Source organism: Pelobates fuscus, chromosome 3, assembly GCF_036172605.1.
Source record: "Pelobates fuscus isolate aPelFus1 chromosome 3, aPelFus1.pri, whole genome shotgun sequence".
NCBI lineage: Eukaryota > Metazoa > Chordata > Amphibia > Anura > Pelobatidae > Pelobates > Pelobates fuscus.
Genome location: NC_086319.1, coordinates 200,772,970 through 200,799,183, shown reverse-complemented (window position 1 = coordinate 200,799,183; position 26,214 = coordinate 200,772,970). Strand labels below are relative to the sequence as shown.

General features: G+C 43.4%; 1 protein-coding gene across 3 annotated transcripts in view; it reads right to left on the bottom strand.

Moving 5' to 3' along the window:
- The window catches only part of RNF130 (ring finger protein 130), a 271,051-nt gene that overhangs the window by 81,027 nt on the left and 163,810 nt on the right, over positions 1-26,214 (bottom strand). For all 3 annotated transcript variants that reach the window (XM_063447910.1, XM_063447911.1, XM_063447909.1), the window contains exon 5: positions 3,019-3,101. In XM_063447910.1, the coding sequence (XP_063303980.1) occupies positions 3,019-3,101 (83 nt within the window). The remainder of the gene's footprint in view (positions 1-3,018; positions 3,102-26,214) is intronic.

Genomic DNA, 26,214 nt, shown 5'->3' with positions numbered 1-26,214 from the left:
GGGATTTATACGCTTCAGGATATATGTCTAAACATAGGTACTGCTGTGATTGTAAGATCTGTTGAGGAAGTTTCTTCATTTGCAATCAAATTGTACTGATTAATTAAGCAGTAAAAGTACAATTCAAAAAGGTGATTTCATAATGAGTTTCTAACTTGAGGATCTGCCCTTTTTCCGTAATATTTAATAAGGCACATAAATTAGACATATTTCAAACATAGAGAGAGAAAAAAAGGAAAATTGAAAGGTACTGTGGTGAGATATGGTGAAAAGCAATACTGGTCCATGCGGTTTGCACATTCACCACTTAAGAAATTGCTTTACAGCATGCACTGATCAGCCACAACATTAAAACCACCTGCCTATTATCGTTTAGGTTGCCCTCGTGCTGCCAAAACAGCTCTGATTCCTCAAGACATGGACTGCACAAGACCACTGAACTTGTCCTGTGCTATCTGGTTTTTAAAACATTTGCAGTAATAAAATCCTTTTGGTCCTGCAAGTTGCAAGATGAGGCCTCCATGGATCAAATTTGTTGTTGCAGCACATTCCATAATCCCACAGATGCTCATTCTGAATTTGGAGGCCAAAGCAACACCTTTAACTAATTTTCATGTTCCTTAAACCATTCCTGAACAATGTTTACATTGTGGCAGGGTGCATTATCCTTCTGAAAGAGGCCACTGCCATCAGGGAACACCATTGAAATGAAAGGGTGTATGTGGTCTGCAACAATCTCTAGGTAGGTGGTATGTGTGCCATGAATGCCAGGACCCAAGGTTTACAGAGTATAACATTGCTTTTGCTGGCCTGTTTTCTTCCGATGTTGCATCCTGCTGCAATCTCTACGCAGCCGGAAATCCATCGGACCTAAAAGAAAATGTGATTCATCAGATAAAGCAACCTTCTTCCTTTGCTCCATGGTCCAGTTCTGAAGCTTGCGTCCCCATCAAAGGTGCTTTGGGCGCTGGATAGGGGCCATCATGGGTACTCTGACTGGTCTGTTGTGCCTACTCAGCCCCACACGCAGCAATGTGAGATGCATTGTGTGTTTTCTGAAACCTTTCTATCATGACCAGCATTTTTCAACAATTTGAGCAACAGATGTCTGTGTGATAGGACCAGATGGGCTAGCCTTCGCTCCTCACATATATCAATGAGCCTTGGGCATCCATGATCCTGATGACAGTTCCCCCGGCTGTCCTTCCTTGCGCCACTTTTGGTAGTTACTAGCCAGTGCATACCAGGAACACCCCACAAGACTTGCCATTTTGGAAATACGGTCTTCAAGCCATCACTATTTAGTCCTCGTCAAAGTCACTCAGACTTGCCCATAGTTCCTGCTTCCAACACAAAATTAAATAACTAACTGTTCACTTGCTGCCTCATATATCCCACCCATTGACAGGTGCCAGTATAATGATATAATCAATTTTATTCACTTCACCTGTCAATTTTAATGTTGTAGCTGATCAGTGTATACAATTTCCCCATGTTTTGTTTGGTCAAGCGGTTTATATATATATATATTTGTACTAAGGAGATTTCTCTCCATTGAGCACAGAAGTGGAACAGGACAGAACAAACCTGGACCAGTGCCCAAAATCAGGACTGCTCAGCAGAATGTGAAACATTTGGAGGTATGAAGTTAGTGCAGTCAACCAAAACTCACGTTTAAGACATTGAAATGAGGATGTGATTCATTAGTCTGCTTGCTTAATTACAAGTCTGTTGTTGTGCCCTGAACATCAAATCCTAGCAGTGCAAGAGCTCTGCATTCTCTGTTTGGGAGCTAGGGTGTCTGTACACTTGCTTCACTGCTCCCAACCAGGAATGTATGTGCAATCACATGCCTGGTCCCATCTGGAATACTGGTACTCAGCCCCAGGGAATCAATTATGATGTCTACCACTATACAACCACTTTTCATTTAGCTCAAAGTAGTTACTTCCATGGGTTATCTACAAAGTTTAAACAAGTAAGATTATGTCCCTTTAAATAGACTCCACTTATATTGTTGTTACATTCATATTTTTTTTCAAAAACTGAACCATATTTAAGACGGAGAGAGATCACCCAGGCTTTCTGCCCATACCCATAGGTCTTTTGTGGATTTTTAAACATGGGAAAAATTATTTCTGCTTCTGTGATAAACCGGCAATGACCATCATAAAAGTACAAACCAATCTCACAAGTATTAAACCCAAAAAGGAAAAAAAAAAAATGCCTTGTTTACAAACAATTATCACTGCCAGTCTCTAAAACAGAAAGAACAGAATGCAGGACACTGTGATTGCAGGCACCATTAAAACAATGTAACAATATTAGTCAGCTACTACAGTTTTGTAAATATGAATGTTTCCCCTTTAAAGGGACACTATAGTCACCTGAACAACTTTAGCTTAATGAAGCAGTTTTGGTGTATAGAACATGCCCCTGCAGCCTCACTGCTCAATCCTCTGCCATTTAGGAGTTAAATCCCTTTGTTTATGAACCCTAGTCACACCTCCCTGCATGTGACTTGCACAGCCTTCCATAAACACTTCCTGTAAAGAGAGCCCTATTTAGGCTTTCTTTATTGCAAGTTCTGTTTAATTAAGATTTTCTTATCCCCTTCTATGTAAATAGCTTGTTAGACCCTGCAAGAGCCTCCTGTATGTGATTAAAGTTCAATTTAGAGATTGAGATACAATTATTTAAGATAAATTACATCTGTTTGAAAGTGAAACCAGTTTTTTATTTCATGCAGGCTCTGTCAATCATAGCCAGGGGAGGTGTGGCTAGGGCTGCATAAACAGAAACAAAGTGATTTAACTCCTAAATGACAGTGAATTGAGCAATGAAATTGCAGGGGAATGATCTATACACTAAAACTGCTTTATTAAGCTAAAGTAATTTAGGTGACTATAGTGTTCCTTTAAGTCACTGTGGGATACTAGCAGAGAACTATCTGCTCTGTGCCACGTAAAAGACTGGACATGACCCACATTTCACAATATCACATAAGAAGTAACTTACTTGCATGGCAGAACACGAACAATATCATTGTGCTTGTAGCTCTCAATGCAGACCGCGCAGTGGTCAAAGTCTGGGTCTGTTTCCTAAACAGAGTAACAGAGAATATTCACTGAATAAATACAGTACATTAAAACAAAGAAAACACAATTATCCACACATACAAGCATATCAAATAGACAGTTCTAATTTAACGGTAATAGGAAAATATACTTCTACTGTTCAACAGAACATAAACAACTTATATGTATAGAACTTTACAAACATTGACACTCATTGCTAATTTCTAGTGCTTAGAATACAATATTTATCAAGATACACCTGACAGATTTGCTGGCTGAGATTTTGATCTTCATAACACTTTCTTTTCTTTTTTTAATTCTTTATTTATACCAAGGTTGAACCCCATCAATACAAACAAAATCAATAGAAATATCACATATCGGACATAGTCACATGCTTAGACACATAAAACGTACATCTTGTAAAATAAAGCCCACAGGTGCGGCTGTATCAGTTGTATCATTAGGAAATCGTCTCTAAAGTGTCCAGATATGAAGATGGCGATCTCCCAATTTTTAAATATACATAAAATACAAAGAAATCCGAGATGGCTATGATGCCTGTAGTTGGGGATCTAGTAGAAGAATTACACTTACGTGGTGACATACCCTTCATGCTATCTGAGATCCCCCTCCAACCCCGGTATCAGGGATACCTAGCGGCCCCATTTCATAACACTTTCTAACTGTAAAGACTAGGTAGGTTAGATGTTTAAAAAAGCCAGGTCAACAACATTATCATATGCAATCACAAACAATGGTGACAGGATAAGAGTGAACAATAAGCATGGATTCTGAGCTTACATAGACAGACTGCTTTGAAATAAACTTGATGTTTCAACTAATAAGACAACACTTTTAGAATGATGAGTTACTGCTCCCCCAGGTACACTATTTTATAAGAAGTATCCACGATTCAATGTGTTCAATGTTGTATCAAAATTGTAGTTTAAAAACCACTAATGTCACCCAGACCACTTAATCTCAATGAAATCATGTGGGTTCAGTAGTCCTGTCATGTTAACCCTGCAATGTAAAACACTGCGATGTCTACATTGTAGGGTAAAATACACCACTTGTAGATGCCTTTCTGACATCTACTAGAGACACTTCCTCCTCAAGAACAGAGTGAAACGTGGTCATGGAATAGCATACCGAAGAAGCATGGCATATGTGAAGCAATGCATTTTTGGAGATCGTGGGTCGTCAGCTTGCAAGACATCAACAAAGGAGAAGCTGGAGGTTGCAGAAAAGGACATGGCTCTGGAAAGGAGGTGAGTGAACTTTATTAATCTGAGGAAAGCGGGGGCTGGACACTGAGCTGACATAGGTATAAGGAAATCAGTTGTCCGGATACAACAATTGTTATTTGTGTGACTAAAAGGTTTTCTTTTAGCTAAAAAACAAAACACGAAAAACAAAAAACATCATATATATGTATTTATATCCCACAATATGCACTAAAAGTATTTTCTTATGGTAAAGGTCCACTATCAAACAGTTTCTCTTAGCTACCACTATGAAAAGGCTTACTCTATGCCAGGGATGTGGAATTGCTATTTCCTTGAACATGTAGTTTAGCCCTGCCACAATCAATGAGCAGGGCTGTTACAGGGGGATTTGCAAGGTGCAGATCAGGTCTGTGCTGACTATTGGAGTCACAGTGGAAACTGGAGGATGATGCCAGAGAGATCCCTGGGTAGGGAAGTAAAGCTGGATCAGAGAGGTGTTGGAGCTGTGTATCCAGAAGGGACAAGTGTTCCCAGATAAGGAGCTTCTAAAGCATGTGGTGATGGGAAGGGTGCACACCACAATAAGACATTGTAGGCTGGCAGCTCATTGCCTTGCCACTGCTGTACTACATTGCTGCATTAGCCTCTAGCCAGCTTAACATCTCCCTTGGCTCCTTGCCTAGCAGCCACATATTGTCTCTAACATTGTAATATTGCCTCTAGCATTACCTGCCAAATACCACTGTCTAAGAGTATGTAGTGCTCTGTACAGTAGGCTGTTTTAATCACAGCACACACCAAAATACATTACACTCAACCAGCACATACCACATACACACAGTCAACACACACACACACACACACACTGTGGGAGGAAGACAAAGGGAGAAACAATTGAGTGAGGGCAGCAATTGAGACACTTGCTGCCAATAACTCAGCAAGTTTCTGAATTTTGGCAAATTAAATCCAAATGGCAAATCTATGGCAAAAATAATAGTGACTATAGCGGATTTAAATAATTTTCACAGACCATCAATTTTTGCCTCAATTTTGTTATTCAAATTACATTTGCGAAAACTAAGCAAGTGCCCCTATCAGTGCCATCTTAACAACATTATGGCCCCCCCGGGCAATGCAGTGCACTTGGGCCCTGCCGACACAACCACTCACAGGGAAAAAAAATAAATTATTGATAAAATTAAGCTTGTATTTATTGGTACCTCCAAGAAATGCAATGCATTCATACAATACAAACACACAGACTGCTGAATACACACAGAATGCAGAATATGCACAGAGACTGCTGAACACATGCACGCAGACTGCTGAACACACAGACTGCTGAATACAGACAGACAATGATGGGCACAGTGTGTGTGTGTGAGGGGTTAAGTGAGTGTGGGGTTGAGTGTGTGTGTGTGTGAGGGGTGCAGTGTGTATGTGAGGGATGCTGTGTGTGGGGGGCTCAGTGTGTGTGTGTGTGTGTAAGGGGTGCTGTGTAGGGGGTGCAGTCTGTATAAGGGGTGCTGTGTGTGAGGGGTGGTGTGTGTGTGTGTGTAAGTAAGGTGCTGTGTGTGAAGGATTCAGTATGTGAGGGGGGTGGTGCATAGTGATTTTTGTTATTTTTATTTAAAATACAGTTTTAAAAAAGCTTTATGTCCCACTCCCCTCACCCTTCTTCTTACTTTTGGTGGGAGGAGCCAGTCCTAGTGGTCCAGTGGGGAATACTATAGACCTACAGACTGCAGCTCCTCCCACGAGCAGAATACTGTGTCGGAGCGTTGCCGCGGCAATGCTCAGACCAGCATGCTTGCAGGAGGAGCTGCCTCCCCGGTCCTCCCTCTCACCAACGAAGGACTTTTGGGCTGGTGAGGGAGATCTCTGATCTCCCCACCAGCCTGAGAGGGCCATAAGCAAGTAAGCAGGGTTGGCTCTCCGTGGGGAGATCAAAAGATCTCCCCGGTTGGCCTGGGCATATGGGCATCGCGCTGGGGCCCCCTCACTTGTGGGGCCACCGGGCATCTGCTCAGCGTGCCCAAGACGGCCCCGACCCCTATTGATGTCCAGTGCCCCTACTGTAACAAAAGTAGATTTTTTTTCTTCATATTTCCACACCCCTGCAATATTGATTCTAATTGTGGACCTGTACACAGGATTCTTATAGTTTTTTAGACACCTTGCTCTACTTTGAATATTAAAACCCACGTTTTTCCGCCTTTGCAGTGCCAATGCCAATGTAGCGAGCAGTGACATTTGGCACTAAGAACGTTAAGTGACCAAGGTAAGAGAAAAAAACCATAGGGTTTGGAATGGTTCAGAAGATGTTTCCTCTTTATTTGTTGCAGAAATATGTAGAACTCCATGGGCTAATTGAGTGGTCACTCTTACATTCATCAAGTGGCGTATGTCATTGTAATAGCTAACTGGCCATAAACAAAAAGATCTTACCAAAGCATTTAACATGTCTACAAAAAAAATCTCAGACATCTAAAAGGCTGCAAACTGGCCTTAAAACTTTTCTGCATGACAAATCTACAAAGCTACTGTTCATAAAAGCCCAAAGTCCTCTCCCCCATTAGCTAATATTCGCATGCTAAACATTTTCAGAGTGTGTGATTGCAAAGTTTGTTTATATATTAATAATTAGGATTAATCAATAATCCGTAAATTTTGACTACGCCATACTTAAAACCTAAATAAAAGCCATTATCTGTAGACACCAATCTCCACATATGTTAAGCAAGAGCACAGAGCACTCCACTGAAATTAGGTGACATTATTGATGAATGTGAAGTACAAAGGCAAGGGCATCAGAAACCACAACAGGAACTAAATGAGCAGGCAGTCAATAACTCATGTAGTGTTTTGATAGGGTGGTAGTCATGACTGATGGACGTGGGAGGGGAAGCTTTGTTCAGTGTGGAAGACAGGTCTTGATGTTTGTCCTGCAATTCCAGATAGTGGTTCAGTTTAAAGTGATAGTACTGCACATTTATTCTGCATTAGAAAAATGTATCCAGCCCTGACAGTTTTAATATTATAATCATCAAATAGCCCACAAATAGTGGCAGCTGGTGACGTTTTAAGAAGGTAGGGCACCAGGCTCCTCCCCAGAATTTGACTTTGCCCTTTAACTATGTAGCCACCAACCTCTGACCTGTGGCATCTGTCTGCTTAACTTCATGTACTCAACTCCTAATGGTAGTCCCCATTCAAATGAGAGTTTTGCATACAATACTCCGAACTAGTTATATTATAAAAATATCCATACAATACTTACAGCTAGGTAGATATCTATGCAATACAGATAACAGAGTATGATACAGAGACATAATAAAAAGAATCCAATACAATAACTGATGTAGAATTATTAAAAAATCTTATTGTATTTATATTGAATTGCTGCTCTAACTCTGTATTAACCTGATACTGTGACAAATCCTCCATTTTGTCCTCATAACCTGACTTCTTCATATGAAAACTACATTACATGACAGTATTTCTCAGCACATCTAATACAATAGACAAGGACAGTATTCTCCATAAGGATATGACTAACCCAGGAACTGTTGAATTTCCCCTAACTCGCAACAAAGTATAATTTAAAGGCCACGAGAACACAGTAGTAATGAAATGTTCTATTCATAAGAGACCTTGCACCTAACCACGAGATTTGACATCACCGACCGAGTAAAATGACGCTCAAGACCCCTTGTCCCCCACCCGTGTCCGAAAAAGTACCACCTCTTGGTGGGTGGACACGGAACTAACCACTTAGCTTTTGATCCAATTAATTATATTGATAGGTGGACACTAACCCAGACACTTAACAATTAATCCAATTAATGATGTTTATTCACTGATATCTTGATAATCAATGATGACGAAAATGTCTCTTAAAAGGGCCTGCGCGCCCGCTGATTCTCCACTTGCCAATAAATTTCCTCGAAGTTATTTTAACCTGAACTCCGTGTGTCAGACTGAATTACTTCAGCGTATATACGCAATTCAATTCTCTTTAATTTGGACAGGAACAGATAGACACTTAAACATTTTGGTTTACTGAAAAAGTACCATAACAACTTTGGCGCCCGAACAGGGACTCCGGGCTATGTCTGGCCGGTGAGCCGTCCTAAGGAAGACAAGGGTGGACGGAGGAATCCAGGGGGAAGGAAAGGGAGACTGATCACCTCCAGTTACACGGTAGAGACTTCTGCAGAGCCACCGGTACGTTCCGGCCCCTTTGATTGACCCGTCCACGTGTCTGTGACTGCTTCCCGGGAGGACATCAAAGACAGGTAATATCTTGCCCGGAGTCTTATTACCCATTTGTTACCTGCATTTAGTCTATCTGTTGCCTGGGTGTGTCTAGTTTGGTTGCCCGGGCTGAATGTTTATTTGTTTCCCCTTTTTGGGATAAAGGGGGGGTGGACCCGTGGTAGTTTGTTTGAGGGTCCTGTGTTTGTCTGTTTTCCCCTTTTTGGGATAAAGGGGGGGGGTGGACCCGGGGGATTTGCCTGGAGTCCTGTTGCCTGTTTTACTCCTTTTAGGAGCCACGTGTTTGTGGCTGTAGGGAAAAAGGGGGGTTGACCTGTGGATGTGTTCCTGGGGGTCTTCTTTGCCTGTTTACTTCTTTTAGGAGCCTCGTGGCTGTGGCTGTAAGGAAAAAGAAGTTTGTGGAATTGTGGGATCTGTGTAGAATCATAGTTTCCTGTGATCCAATTTTGTGTCACTTTGATAGCCTAGCTAGCTTCACTGTGCGCTTTCGGACCATCCAGCTCTAGTTGAGTTGGGGACGTCCTGACCCGGACCATCCAGCTCTAGTTGAGTTGGGGACGTCCTGACCCGGACCTTTCGGCTCTAGTTGAGTTGAAGGTCCACTGATTATTTTAACTGTGGTAGGAGACTTAGCCTTGTGGCAGGGGACTCAGTTTCCTGGGGGGATTCAGGCAGGCATTGCTTGTTTTCCGCATCACGTGGTAGTGAGACTTATAGAGTGGGTTTTATAAGGGCACTACGGGAGTGAGGGTGGCGTGGCCACTTTAAGTGGACTGCTGTAACGAGGGAGGCTAGAAAGGATTTCGGACCGGTGTTAGCTGTTATCCTTGGCCGCTGGTAGTGAGACTTGAGGAAGTCATTCTCCGAGCGGGGACACTACGAGGTTGAGAAAGGTGACTTTGGAGTAAGCACATGTAGAAGGAAAGGGATTACTGTTGATTTCATTTGAACTGTGATGCATGCACTGTATTTCAACTGTACTGTTGTCTTGTTTGTTTAATGTGGAGTCATTTAAACTCCTGTATCTGTCTCTAAGGATTTTTTCTTCCCTTACTCTTTACCTTTTCTACACTTCCTGTACTATTGTACTATCCACTCCCATTCCTCTTAATAGAGAAGTGATTGGTCACACACTTCTCACCTCGCTCCAATCCGTGTCTACCACCTCGGGTAGGCGGATTCAGTGACTAGTCTACGTTTTGGGAAGACGCACTTGAGAAAGACCCACGATTCTCAGGTGGCAGTCGAGCATTGTAGACGTTCCGGTTCAATTTTCCTTATCTTTCCCTATATCTGGGACGCTGGTGTAGGGGAGAAGGGATCATGGGGCAGGATTTAAGTAAGCCCAGTAAGGGCTGGTTAGCATGTGATTTAGTTGATGACAGAGAGGGTGAGGAGATGGTTAAAGGTGTTGAAAAGATTGCAAAAGTTTGTAAAATAGCTGTGCCGACGTGTGGTAGATTACAACCAGAAAGTTGGCGTAGATTGTTGATGGAAAAGAAAGGCAAGCTTGCAAATTATGATTTATTAAAAACAGCTGAAGCATGGTACAGAGTAGCAAAGGCTATTCAGCAAGAAGGTTGGGTTGAAGAAGAAATAATTCACAAGGGTGTGAAATTGTTTGTGTACCATAATAATTATGTTGCTGGGGCTCTTCCTCAGCCAGCGCCCCAAAATGGCGCCCGGGGGATGTCTATCCCAAAGGTCCAGTCAGCAATGGGAGATTGCCAGCTGACTATGTATCCCACTCCCAATCCTCCCAATCCCCATCCCGTCACCTCTCCCGTTTGCCCGGTCCTAAATTCTGATGGATCCTACTTTTCCCCTTCTCCTTCCCTAACATTCCCATCATCCTCATCCATCCCCAAGCCACCTTCTGTGTCTAATGCTAACATCTCATCTGCCATTCCTTCCTCACACTTTGTCTCCGTAGATAATCCTACCCTCCCATCTGCATCTGCCCAGTTCACTAACCCCTCCTCTCCTGCCACTGTCAATCTTGCTGATCCCACTCCTCCTCCTCCTCCTTCAGGCACCTTTACTGACTCTTCCCCACCCTCTCCCTCGCCCGCCCCGATCACAGCCCAGTTTCCCACCCCCTCTGCTAATCCCTCCCCAACCTCACTGCCCACTCCAGGTTCCGCCCCAACTCCCACCCAAATGGCCTGGCCATACCCCTTCCCATACCCCTATCCTCACTGGCCATACCCCTTTCCCCAAGCCACTCCCCAGGTTCCGGTCATGCCCAGTCCGGTTCAGTCTGTCCCGGATGTGCCCACATCCAACATGGCCGCCACATCTTCCCTTAACCCCAATGCAACTTCCTTCCCCGCCTCCAATATGGCGGCCCCCAGCCATTCAGCACCCCTGATGCCGGTGCTTCCCGGTGATTACCGGTCCCAAGATTATGACCCAATGGCAACTCCCGCCTCCGGAGCTCCCTCCTATCCCCCGGCCCTGTCTCCTCAGGTGATCCCCTCACGCAGAAGGTCCCAGATAATAGAGCTAGATGAGGGAGAGGATGACAGGCTGTCCCAGGTTTCAATGGAGGCTGCGAGAGCCCACCGTTCTATTGAAGATCCCTTCGGCCATCAGGGTCGGGGAGAACAGGCCCCTCCTAAATATGTCGCTTTTAACCCCACACAAGCTAGTGCTTTAATGAAATCTCTCCCTGACCCAGAGAAACAGCCTATGCCTTTTTACCGAGGGATAGTTCAGATACAAAAGACTTATTCCGCCGCCTGGCGTGACCTACTGAGCATTTGTGCTATTAAAGCAGGGGATGCATATTGGCCCAGCATGGCCCGCCACCTCAGTACAGATCTGCTTACAAGTGATGTTGATTATCCCTCCGGAGTAACCTTTTGCAATCAATTGAGAGATTGGGCTAAGGATAAACTTGCAGATCAAGCTGCTGGCCTTACTGATGTTGTGCAAGACAAAGGAGAATCAGTGGAAAGGTTTCATGCAAGATTATATCAAATGTTTACAGATTTGGGATTTGATCTCACTGACAAAATTCACTCACAAATGCTATCAGGTGCGTTTGTCCAAGGTGTTAAAGATTCCATACGCAAGGGAATCATTGCTGCACGCCCTGAATACAAGGTTGTTCCCCTAGATACGTTACTCCTAGTTGCTAGAGGTTTGGAATCTGCCCAAACCCCCAGAAGACCCAATTCAGCTCCTCTCATGGTGGCCCGTGCCACCCCCATCACCCCTGGCACCAAGGGTGTCAAGTTAGAGGACGTATCATGTTTTAATTGTGGGGCTAAGGGACACTACAGAAGTGACTGTCCAGAACCCAAAAGGGAACCGGGGGAGCCCAAAAAGTTTCCTACAGGGGAGCCCAAAAAGTTTCCCAAGCCTGCCCCGGCCCCTAAGACCATGAAAACGGTTCCAATTGTTGAGGAACCAGATGATGATTAGGAAATTGGCAAACCTGTGTCATTAACCCCTGTCATGGCAGTGTTTACAGGGGATAAGGGAGGGGGGCCACTTGCCACAGTAACTTTACCCATTGAAGGCCAACCTACCACATTTCTTATTGACACAGGCGCAGCCCGAAGTGTTCTCAGAGAACAAGACCTGCCAGACCCATCTTTCTTGTCAAGTATTGATGTCTCCTGTGTTGGAGTGGATGGCCAACCGAGACACAGTCCTCTAACAACCCCTCTGCGGGTTGGCACAAGCTTACTTGCTCGTTTTGTAGTTTCCTCCACATGCCCAATTAACCTGTTAGGCGCTGATGTCCTTTCACGCCTGCAGGCGTCTATAACCTTCACTCCAGATGGACAGGTAGAAATGTCTACACCTCTATCTGTTTCTGACACTTCAGCCCTGTGCTCCATACCTTTGATGCTGCAATTAGATATATCCAATAAGCAAGCAGCAGAACCTAGGTCCAATTTCCCAGATGAGTTAAAAACTCAGGTGCCTGCTAAGTTATGGTCCTCAGGCCCAGAGGATATAGGTCATCTAAATGTCCCACCTGTGGTGGTTAAGCTCATCCCAGGAGCTAAGTTACCAAGGAAACCACAATATCCTCTAAAGCCAGCACAGGCTGCAGCCATTTCTATTCACATCAAAGCGCTCCTGGAAAAGGGTGCTTTAGTGGAGTGTAAATCAGAATGTAATACTCCATTATTTCCTGTGAAGAAGAAGACTCTAAAAGGTGAGCCAGTAAAGTACAGGATGGTTCAGGATCTCCGTGCAGTCAATGAAGCCACTGTCCTGGACACCCCTCTTGTACCAAACCCCCACACTCTGCTCTCTGGCGTCCCACCTTCTGCAAAGTATTTTACAGTCATTGACCTAGCTAATGCTTTCTTCAGTGTTCCACTGGATCCATCCTGTCAATACCTGTTTGCTTTCACCCATGAAATGCAACAGTATACATGGACTGTCATGCCCCAAGGGGCTCAAAATTCTCCAAGTCAATTTGCCAAAGCCATGTGTACTATTCTTGACCCATGGCAAGCTGAACACCCAGAAGTTGTTTTACTCCAGTATGTGGATGATTTGTTGCTCTGTGGAGATGATATACCCACTACTGAAGAATGTTCAATTAGTCTGCTTTGCTATTTGGCAGAACAAGGATGTAAAGCTTCGCTTCTCAAGCTGCAATTCTGTCAACCTTCTGTGATTTTCCTTGGACATTGCCTATCTCAAGGTACCAGACATCTCACTCGGGACCGAGTCAGAACAATTCTGGACATTCAACCCCCAAGGACTTCAAAATCTCTTCATGCCTTCTTAGGCCTCATTTCCTACTGCAGAGCATGGATCCCAGAGGCCTCTCTGCTTATGCAACCTCTCTACGATGCACTCAAGTCAGATCCATTCGGCCTGACCAACGAAGCTCTGGACAATTTCAAATCTCTTAAGCGTGCCATTGCTTCTGCTCCTGCCTTGGGCCTACCTGATTACTCCAAACCTTTCAAATTATTTGTCTCTGAAAGACAAGGCCACGCAACAGGAGTTCTCACCCAAACTAATGACTTAAGAGGCCGCCAGAGGCCTATTGGATATTTCTCATGTCAACTGGACATTGTGGCCAGAGGGACCCCTTCCTGTCTCAGGGCTGTTTTTGCTGCAAGAGAGCTCATAGAAAGAACCTCAGACCTGGTCCTTGGCCACCCCCTGGTTGTTTTGGCCCCTCATGACATTTCTGCCATCATCAACCAAGTCCAGCTCAAGCACGTGTCTCCAGCCAGACACCTACGCCTCCAGTGCCATCTTCTTCTACCTGACAACATTTCCATCCAAAGATGTCAAGTTCTTAACCCATCCACTCTTCTTCCACTCCCTGAGGGGGGTATCTATTATGGATTTATCACAGATGAAACCTACATTTACCTGCTTTGTGGATGTATCAAGAAAGTCATGCATCCACATTTGACATTTTATGAAGATGAAAAGCCTCTCTGTGAAGGCCCAGATTACGCCTTCTGTACCATGTGGTACAAACCAGACATTACTCCCGAGCCTTGCTATGAAGATGAGCTCTACCATTGGACTGATGTTAAGCTCACTGCTCAAGATTTCTATTGTGACTCTGAAGGCAATAGCATGGTCTTGGTCCAATTACCTCAACAACTTAACTACCTTTACCGCCATTGGGATACTGCTATCCCACATATTCCTGTTACCAAATTGAAGACAAAGTCATGGAATGATCTTGGGCCCATGGCAAAGTTATGGGCCACCATGGATGAAGAACAGCTACAGGAAAATGGTATTGTCAAATACCCAACAACTGACCTTCTGGAAGCATGGCCACGCCACTTCCTAGAAAAAGAATTTAAAGACCTAGTTATAACAAATGACTATGACCCAGAAACTCCTCATGACTGTTTCGAACAGATGAAAATGGAAACAGTACACTTACCAACTGTGCATGAGAATCCATTACCGGACCCGGATTTTACTCTGTTTGTGGACGGTTCAAGGTATGCTGATGAAGAAGGAAAATACCATACAGGATATGCCGTAACCACAACAGGGGAAGTTCTCAAGTCATCACCTCTACCGCCAGCAATGTCTGCGCAAGAAGCTGAATTGCAAGCCTTGACTTCAGCATGCAAGATTTCCAAGGGAAAGCGTGCCAACATCTATACAGATTCAAGATATGCTCTGGGTGTGGCACATGACTTCGGCCTCATTTGGAAGACAAGAGGATTTCTTACCACTGCCGGTACACCAGTCAAACACAGCTCTGCAATCAAGGAACTAATGGATGCCCTCCTACTCCCTGAAGAAGTGGCCGTTTTGAAAGTAAAGGCACATGGGAAATTGGATTCAGATGAAGCAAAGGGCAACCATTTGGCCGATCAGGCTGCTAAGCAAGCGGCCAGAGATTTGCAGGAAGTGGATGAAGAAGTGTCCGGTCAAGAAGAAGAAGTTCCTATCTTTACCTTACAAACTCTTCCTACTGACCTAAGAATTCTACGAGAACAACAAGCTATAATTACCCCTGAAGAAATCCAGAAATGGAAGAAGAAAGGAGCTGTCCTAAAGGACGGAATTTACTACAACAATTCTAAATTTTGCCTTCCAAGAAGCTTATACCCAGCAGTTGTCCAATGGGCCCATGGGCCTGCACATCTGTCAAAAGACCTAATGGCCGCCCTCATTCAAAAATATTATGAAGCACCTGGAATCACAACCCTGATCAACAGCTTCTGCAGGGCCTGTGTCATTTGTGCAAAATGTAATCCAGGAAGACCAATCAAGGTGCCTGCAAAGCACCTAGCAAAACCCATGTACCCATTCCAGAGAATTCAAATTGATCATATCCAAATGCCCAAGAGTGGGTCTCATGAATATGCACTAGTAATGGTGGATATGTTCTCAGGCTGGCCAGAAGCCTACCCTGTAGCCAATATCACTGCAAAAACAACCGCAAGACGCCTACTTACAGACATTGTATGTAGATTTGGACTTCCAGAAGTCATTGAAAGTGATCAAGGCCCAGCCTTTACAGCAACAGTGACTAAAGAAATTTGGACTGCTCTGGGAGTGACCCTAGCCTTCCACACCCCTTACCACCCACAAAGTAGTGGTAAAGTAGAGCGCATGAATGGCACTCTAAAAGCCAGAATGTTAAAAATGTCACAAGAAACAAAAATGCCCTGGCCAGAAAGTCTGTCAATAGCTTTGTTCAGCGTTAGGCACACACCTAGAGGGAAACACTCGTTATCCCCATATGAAATTCTATTTGGGACAGCACCCAGGCTAGGTTGTTATTATCCACAGCAGTTACAGCTTCAATCAGATGTTTTAGTAGACTATGTAACTGAACTTGCAAGTGCCTTGAACAAAATACATGCCCAAGTTTTCTCTTCAATTCCAGATCCTGATCTGAACACAGGTACCCATAACCTGCTTCCCGGAGATTGGGTTCTGGTTAAGAAGTTCGTGCGGAAAAGCTCCCTGGAACCAAGATTTGACGGGCCATTCCAAGTTCTCCTGATCACCGCAACTTCCGTCAAATTGGCCGGCAGGCCACATTGGATCCACGCTTCCCACTGCAAGAAGTCTCCTGCCCCAGAGGAAGCAGATACCGCACAACCATGTACCTCTGGTACATTGTCTCCTTAATTAGTTTAATTAAGGCCCAGCAAGTAGCCATCACTAAAGATGCTAGTGGGTACACCTTCTGGTATAATTCATCATGTACCCGTGTGGCTACCTATACCTTTGATTATTGTGACATCGTAGAATGCCCATTCACTACAACACAAATCCAGAATATCTATAGAGATATCCCTCATGTAAAAGATCCATATGTTTGTGTAGTTGACAAACAATGGGGGCATGATTGTGGCCATTGGGGGGCGGCGGGATGGAATGCCGGGCCTTCCTGGGGCTACAAGCCAAAAAGTGCCTTATCTAAAGTAGATGACCATGGTAGGTCCCTCCTTCAAAGAATGACTCTGAGAAAGCCTGGAGGAGGCACACCAATGAAATTAATTCTTAATGTTGAGCATCCAAGCCCAACAGATGCAGACCAGTATGTATTGGGAATGTACTGGAAAAAGGGTTCCTATACTAAATTAGGGCATTTCTACCTTAAAGATATGTGTAATTCCCCTGAGTGGCAAGGAACTACTCATATGGTCACAAACCCTTTAAAACCACACATCCAGTCCTTTAAGGACATGATGGCCATTGCTAACCCCACCTTTGAAGATACTATGGCCGCTGAAACAGGTTTTAATGATGTTAACCTATGGTTAGAATGGATGAAATATAATGCCAACAAACATAACCGAACCGCATGCTATGTGTGTGGTGGTGCCCGGCCTCATCTGGGCACTGTACCTTTAACCCTGCCAGTAGATGAAGAAAAATGCATTTTAAGTCTTTTTGCCTACCAATATAATTTCAACAGGTCCCAATGTCAAGCATGGACAGCGGAGTATCCTCTTATAGCCAAAAATGTAAGACCTCCTCATGGTGTTACCGTATATAAAGGTAATTACACTTGCTATGTCAAACATGATGGGATTGGTAAATTTGTGGGTAACTTTCCCGCAGGTTATTGTACTACATATAGAACTGTTCCTGTACGTTTGCTGCAGCAGCACACTAGGTCACTGGGAGATATTTACTGGTTGTGTGGGGATTTACAGTTAAGATCCAGAATGGACACAGAGTGGTGGGGGGAGTGTACATTGGCCAAGGCCATTATGCCTATACACATTATTTCTGACACACACACCAACACCCATGAGTCCAGCCACACTAAGGCCAAGCGTGAAGCCCCAGTAAAAGGAAGTTTTGACCCTCACATTTACATTGATGCCATTGGGGTGCCTAGGGGGGTACCCAATGAATTTAAAGCAAGAGATGAAGTTGCTGCAGGATTTGAATCAATTTTTACCATAGTTACTGCAAACAAGAACTTAAATTGGATAAACTACATTTATTACAATCAACAGCGTTTCGTTAATTACACCAGAGATGCCCTCCAGGGATTAGCCGAACAGTTGCAGGCAACATCCCAAATGGCCTTCCAAAATAGAATAGCCCTGGATATGATCCTAGCCGAAAAAGGAGGGGTATGTAAAATTTTGCCCGACACCATGACATGTTGTACCTACATCCCAGAAAACACAGGTCCTAATGGTAAAGTTACATTAGCCATAGCAAAATTAAATGACCTCTCAGAAGAATTAAAAAGGAATTCTGGGATAAAAGATCCCTGGGACAGATGGTTTGGTTGGATGACGGGTTGGAAAAAGGCTTTAATGCATATTGGTATGGCAATACTAATTTCTCTTTTTATCTTTGCTCTTCTCTTTTGTTGTGTCTTCCCCTGCCTGAGGAAAGCTCTCACGAAGACTATTGACCAAGCGGCACCCACTTTCACACTACTTGATGTTGATGACCAAGATTTCCAGGATCTCAACTCACCCTGTTTGCCGCTGCAATCCATCCCTTTTGATGATAAAGTGCGAGAGTTCTAGGAAGGGACTAGAATAGGGACAGCATCTGTCGGTGAATGGTAAAGGCCCCATGTGGAGAAGTGGTGGGTTAGCTGCCATGGGATACCCTTGGGTGTGAAGTGTTCGAGAGCCATACTGACAGATGAGCTAGCCTAGTAGGGTCAGAAAATAGGGACAGACTTGCACTTTGCATTAACACCTAGCTAGCGGCCACGGGGTTTCTGTGCCTTTGGGCTAACACGTCTTCTGGTATTAACAAATAAAGTTTTTATCTCTTAGAATCTAACATTTCATAGGGGGGACTGATGTAGAATTATTAAAAAATCTTATTGTATTTATATTGAATTGCTGCTCTAACTCTGTATTAACCTGATACTGTGACAAATCCTCCATTTTGTCCTCATAACCTGACTTCTTCATATGAAAACTACATTACATGACAGTATTTCTCAGCACATCTAATACAATAGACAAGGACAGTATTCTCCATAAGGATATGACTAACCCAGGAACTGTTGAATTTCCCCTAACTCGCAACAAAGTATAATTTAAAGGCCACGAGAACACAGTAGTAATGAAATGTTCTATTCATAAGAGACCTTGCACCTAACCACGAGATTTGACATCACCGACCGAGTAAAATGACGCTCAAGACCCCTTGTCCCCCACCCGTGTCCGAAAAAGTACCACCTCTTGGTGGGTGGACACGGAACTAACCACTTAGCTTTTGATCCAATTAATTATATTGATAGGTGGACACTAACCCAGACACTTAACAATTAATCCAATTAATGATGTTTATTCACTGATATCTTGATAATCAATGATGACGAAAATGTCTCTTAAAAGGGCCTGCGCGCCCGCTGATTCTCCACTTGCCAATAAATTTCCTCGAAGTTATTTTAACCTGAACTCCGTGTGTCAGACTGAATTACTTCAGCGTATATACGCAATTCAATTCTCTTTAATTTGGACAGGAACAGATAGACACTTAAACATTTTGGTTTACTGAAAAAGTACCATAACATAAGTATCTACCAATAATATACACAGAGCTGCAATACAGAGATACCAACAAAGTACAATGTCTCTGTAAAAAGTCTCTGGGTCTCTAACTCTCCCAATACTGATACATGTTCAGTAGTGCTCCTGCTAAGATAACTAGCTTTCTAATGAATGTTATTGCTCTTATGAAATATGTCAGCTACTCTGGACGTTTAGCTCTTAGCCGACAGTGTGCACAGGATTAAATCCGCAGGATACCGATTTTTTATTACATTTGCCACTGGCAATTTGATTAATTTGCAGTGTCAATATCATACCTCCTAACAATTCAATAAGTGGTGGGACTCAAAGGAGGCATTGCCAGTGATTGGTAGATCAGATTGGAAAAAGGGACTGACAGGCTGCCTGGCCAGCCCCTACCTAGTAGCTGACATGTTTAACAGAAGCAACTATTACATATTTTAAAAAAATAATCCGCTCAGTGCTCAGTTACATCCACAGTGCTGCAACGTGGAGCTACACAACTTTTCAACTTGCCCCAGTATTATTGTCTTGGGTCTTCCACTAGCTCTCTTGCAGGGTTAGATCAATGGAGAGGATCTCCTAACCGCTCTCAGTCAATGAGCTATCCCTGCACTCAGTTACATTGACCCCAGGTAAGAAGTCAAACTGTTCAAGAGTGGTTTGACTACTTACAATAGGGGGTATCAGGGCAACCCTTAGCACCATAACCACTACAGTAAGGTTAACTGGTTAAGGTGCTGGGAGTGTTGCTTTAACAGCTTGCTAGTTTTACAATTTTGTCACTATACCCAGCCTTGAAAAATAAAGCACCACCCATTTTTTTGAAATACTTTTTTAGAAACGGAGCCCCCCTCCCTTCAATACATTATTTTCTTTACATGGAATTCCGAAAAGCACAAATTACTACACATACCAAGATATACTTTTAACGATGTATAGCATTCAGGAACACATCCATCTCAATTGGATAGCAGGCAGAGATCAAGAGGACTAGATGTGTCACATCTAGCTCAAGTAAAACAAGCATGCCGCTAAATGCAGGAAGCTTCTTTCCTTTAGCTGATGAATCGTAAAAATGCATTGCCAATTTTGCTTTTAATAAAATTATACGTATACTTTAACCATGCCATCTGATTCCATAAAAAAAAGAAATGTAATATTTACAAGCCGGTGGAGACAAAAACTACACTATTGGTGCTACACATCTGGAGGGACAGTCCAAATCGTCACTTTTTCAAGTAAGAATTACAAAATGTTTTAAACACTCCCTACACCTACACTTCAAGCAACACTCATGCTTTCCACACTCCAACTCTTAAGCTCACACTCATGCTTTCTGCAAATAGTTATTGATCTTTAAATATTATAAATCATTTAAACTACATTGGCACAGTGCAATGCTCTGGCACGAATAAAGACACAGAGAAACTGGATCTCTTTAAATTATAGCACATTATTATTATTATTTTAGTATTTCTATAGCGCCAGCAAATTAAGCTAAATGCTGGAGGACAAAATATATTTTGTGAGTGAGCTGTCAGGTGATACATTTTGGGATACATAATTAATTATGCACATTCTTGTAATAAATTGTTGAAATCTCTCGAAATCTAATGAAAATCTAAATAATTTCACTTAGTTAAAGAGTAATGGCATTAAGAGTTAGTGTGCTTCATTCCAGTAAATGCAACTTAAAGGGACACTATAATCACCAAAACAACTTAAGTTTAATGAAGCAGTTTTTCTTGTATAGGTCATGCCTCTGAAGATTCACTGCTTAATTCAGGAGATAAGAAATGTTAAGTTAAACAGAATTTTCAGTAAAGGAAGTGTAAACATTAGTTGACTCTTTACAGGAAGTGTTTAGGAAGGCTGTGTAAGTAACATGTATGGAGGTGTGCCTAAAACTGCATAAACAATGGGATTTAACTCCTGGTAGAGAATTGAGCAGTGAGACTGCAGGGGCACAATCTATACACCAAAACGGCTTCATTAAGCTAAAGTTGTTTTTATGACTATAGTGTCCCCTTTAATAACTGTACATAACATTGGTTCATATTGGCTAATCATTGTGTAATGGTGATTACAAACATTTCCCAGATGTCTGCTCAGCTGCTAATTCACTGGCTCCATCTAAAAACATTTATAAATCTTAGTATACAGTTTTAGTGGAATATGAACTTGTTAATTCCTGGGAGGTAACCCGCAAATGGGTTACAATGATCAGATCTAAAAAAAATTGGAATAAATTACATGTACATGTGTCTTTAATGTATGTAGATATCTGTATAGGAGTTTAGAAACTGCTTGTACTTTATGGTGAGTAAGAAATATTTTAAGCCCAGACCTGATATTTCCTTGGCTATAGGAGAGTTTAAGCCTCCCATGATTTATACAATGACAGTATATAAATTAGTTATTTATGCTATTCATTATTGCTCTTAGGAAGACCAATTCATGCAAAGCACTTCACAGACAGTTTGGTTTCTAAAATTTACATACTATGCACCATAACCACTACATTGTGCTGTTGTGATGATAGTGCCATGAGACCCTGGGTGCCATCCATTGGTAATCTGGCCAACTGCTTACAGACAATTTGACAGGTATTCTTCAGTGCAGTGTATCTGTCACATCCTGGTCTGTTCTGCGGAGATGTCTGGCCTTGGCTTCTGGTATCCAGTACTCTTTACAATTCTAGTTTAGTTTTTCTTGGTTTTTCTGGTTTTCTATTCCATGTCTGTTTTTCTTTAGAAAAAATACAATATATCACCAGTGTCAATAAATATGGTGAGACATCAAGTATAAATAATACTTAGTTTCAAATAAAGATACAGCCTCTCAAGGTCACTACCCAAACAGATGACCTTAACAAGGATATGTTTTTTTACATGTTGTAATTTTGTAATTTATTTTATCTGTGGTCCCTGAGGAAGTTACTTGCGGAACGAAACGCGTAGGACCTATCGCCTTTTCTAATTTATTTCTTGATGGTGATTGTTCACCTTTTAAATCAATAAAGAAATAGATTTTTTTATCCTTACGCATCTGGAAGTCCTATATATAATCTAATACCTTGAGGTGTAAAGTGGACAACTAGCCCCCCACTACACTGGGGGAGGCACCTTGTGAGTGCTTTTATTCCACGAAATCTTGTGAGTGCATCCATTAACAGTGCATTGTTATATGTGCTTACTGTATTACACTATATGTATTCTTATGTTCCTTTCTAGATACATCCAGCCGTATCCCGAATATCTGTTTTTGGCTTTCTGTTTTTCTTTATGCTGGGTTTTCTGGGTTCATTCCTTTATTCCGTTCCTTGAATTTCCAGTCTCCTGGATTCCTTTATATGTTTGTTTTATGTTGCCACACTCTTTCCTTTTCCATTAATCCTTTTGTTTCAGTTGGTTCCTGCAGGCAGTTGTATGAAGTCCTCTGCCCCTTTCTTGCTGGTGAGTGCTGTGTGTGTTTTATTATTGTTTATTTAGTCATGCATATCTAGGCAGATAGGAACCCGCCTTAATTGGAGTACTTTGGCGCTGTGGTGGGCTGCATACATCTTGGCCATTTATTTATGTCTAAATCTCCGATGTTTTACATATATAGTACTTCGTTATGTCTCCTAACGCCTTGTATCTCTTGTCTTGTTTTATTTTGTCTTGTATTCCCAGTTCATGTACAGTCCTGTCCTGCCCTGTTCATGTTTCCCTCTTGTATTGTGTACATGTTCTGGGTTCTGCTTTCTGTTCTGCTGCGGTTCTGGGTTTTCCTAGTTTTGTCTTGTTTTTATGTTTGGTGTCTATGCTAGTCTTACCTTGTTTCTAGTACTGGATACATATCTGCTGCAGAGCCTCCCTATTCAGATCCTGGGAGGTCTGCTTCTGGTCATCTGGCACCTGGGATCCGCAGAAGCTGCATCAGGGCCCTGGTATGTGGCCGCACAAATTGCTGGTGCTCAACACCAGGGGGCGTGTGGTTACCCTGCACCAGGCCCTGATAATCCATTTCCACATAGTGACTCCTACTATAAAGATCAGGCATACTGGGTCCCGGTCATCGGACCGCCACCCCTGACAGTATCTCCGTGGTCCTTGTGGGCTGATCTAGTCTGCTAAAGCAGATGTTTATGAATCCGAATTATCAGACCAACTCATACCAGGTTACACAGGATCTATTGGCAGAAAGTGTAAGCTGGCATTCGAATACATAATGCTAGAAACTGGAGATAATTATTCCAAGAAACACAACGTCATATTTCTAGTGCTCCACATTCTATGTTTATTTTGAGCTAGCCACACTACATGGAAAATAAATACATAGATAAAGGGGTTGTGCTCATATTTTGGGTGCAGAGTATTAATTTTATCACATGACAGGAGGCTTCCTATTTTGCATTACTCTCTTTACTAAACTCCATAGCAGTAAAGAAAGTGAAACATTTAAACCAATCAAAATGCAAAACAGTGAGCATATAGTCCCAGTGAACAGGCTCCTCCCCCTCTTTCTTTACTGCTCCATCGCAGACAGGTCAGAGTTTTTGGCTCTTCCCTTTTACCTCATAATATATAAAGTTTTCTGTACATGTATAATTGTTTTTTCTTTTGACTTTTACTTTTGTTTCTATCTTTCTACCTTTTCTACTACTTATACTACTTGGTGTCCCTGTATTTTAAATTAATTTCCCTTACTGGGACTCTCTAGTTTTATTCTCATAACCCAGTGAGAATATTCCGTTGTTTTCCCGCTCTTTCCGCTCGTTTTCCGCCCTCGGGCGGCTCCCCGAGTTTAGGAAGGTCCCCCTGTCTTTGCCCCGCTTTGCCGCCATTACCGGCTCCCTCTCACCCTTTTCCCGCGGCTTGGCGCCAGCCGCGGCTACACTCGCGGCGGCCATCTTTAATCCTGCATCTCACGAGATTACGGACGCCATCTTAGAAGTGCCGCGAGTGCAGCCAGTACCGCAAGGGACACACACGGACGGACTTCTAACCGCAAAATACTCCACAGAGGTCAGTTTTTAGCAAAAGCTGTGTAAAGCACATAAGGTATTAACCTGTGCTTACTTGGGGTGCTGCCCTTAACCGTGCTGCTATAGAGGTCGCTTTGTGGCCACCTCTGCATTCCTGGGTGAGGCCCAGAACACAAATCCCAACTAGTGGTATTGTATTCTGCCCTGCTGGGGCTACATATACTATTATATTACCACCATTGACACTGTATACCCTGCTGGGGTATCATATATATATATTTACAACCCTGCTGGGGTTATTTTGGTTTTTCTCCTCAAACCAATTTCATACCTTGTATAAACCCTGCTGGGGTAATTTGTACTCTGTACAACACAACACGTTATTGCACCCTGCTGGGGTCTGCATAACAATATAAAACAGCTTAAGTCTGTCTAATACAGCTTACTGACCTCTATAATACGCCCTGTGCCAACACATATTCAGGCATTATGGAGACCTCTCAGAATTCAGAGCTCCAAACCATGGTAAATGAGGCCGTATCCGCCTCCATGGAGAAAGTTCTCTCCAAAATGATGGCCTCTGGTAATGACAAGAGGAAACCATCAAAAACCCACACAGCCCGCCATGACTCAGATTCTGACGAACCAGAATCACGCAAGAGCCCAGAAACCTTCACGGGCAAACGCCATTGGAAAGGCGAAAAGGGTCACCAGAACCCTAACAAAGGCAAAAATCCGGCTAAACGCACTAAGCCCGCTATAGCCACCACCCCGAACCCGCAACACGAGTATTCTTCGGAAGAAGAAGAATCTCACGCTAAATCCATGGCCATCTTAGACGAATGGCAAGCGGACGAGTCAGACTCCAACGAAGACGTTTGGGACTCAGATTCAGGATCCCAATCCTTCTTTCCACAACACATGTTCACGGGAGAACCCCAAGAACCAGACAATGCGGAGACCCCGCAAGAAGACGAGGAGACCATACTCGACCCGTTGGGGCAAAACTCTTTGACCCACGAAAAATAAGACACCCACGCTCAAGCGACTGGACACCACCCGACCACTTAGCGAGGTTCATGCACCTCTGGTTACGGAAGTCCATGGACAAGACAGTCCGCAACCGCTTAAGGTCGGAATGCCCACGACCATTTTTACCTGACCACGTTGCGGACACTCCAGAATTCGACCAGGTGATGACCACCTTTATGTCGCGAGGTGGCCGCGACCCACGCAAAGGTGTAGAGAAAGGGTTCAGAAGGGTACAAGATAAACTTCTAGATTCTGTGGGACCATTATCCAGAATTATGTATTTAGCTGACGACGCCCTAGCCAAAGCCGATCAATTTGACGCTACTATGGTGCGAGAATGGGCGCATGATGTGCGGGAATGGGCACAAAGGTGCTTCTGTTTTGTGGGTAATGCCAATGTCGCCTTATCATCTGAGCGACGTAAAGCAGCACTTCTCCGCATTGACGGGAAATTGGTGGAGTTGGGCACCAAGGAACTAGGTCCTATGGCACAGGGCAAGCTCTTTGGAGAAGCTTTCCTAAAAGAGCTAAGCAGACACGTAAACGTCTACGCATCCTTAAACAAGGCTCAGACTTCAATGCGTAGAGTCTTCAGACAAAACCCTACCAGGGGTGTTTTTGGACGGGCTGGCCGCCAAAGGGGCCGTGCTGCCAGCCGCTTCTGGCCTTCAGGCCCCCGCTCTATGAGACCCCAACCTTTTTACCCAGAAGTGGGATATCGCCCATACTCCTACACTCGAGGCGCAGACAGGGGTCGAGGACCACGCACCCGAGGCAGAGCTCGCTTTTCCTCAGGTAAGCAACCATTTCACTCATTCTTCTCTTCCCATGCATACAGCAGGTCGCATATCCCTTTTCTTTCAGGAATGGACCTCCATGTCCACGGACGCATGGGTCCTTCAGACAGTACAAGGCTACATCATAGACTTCGTAGACGAACCACGACAAACGGAACTACCACGTCCCATCCACGGTTCAAGGAGAGACACCTCTCTCATCGACGACGAACTTCAAACCCTATACTCGAAAGGCGCGATCGAACCCGCCTCCGACCCTCAAGGTTTCTTCAGCAACATCTTCTTGGTAAAGAAGAAAACGGGAGATCTTTGGCCCGTCATAAACCTACGACAACTCAACGAATACGT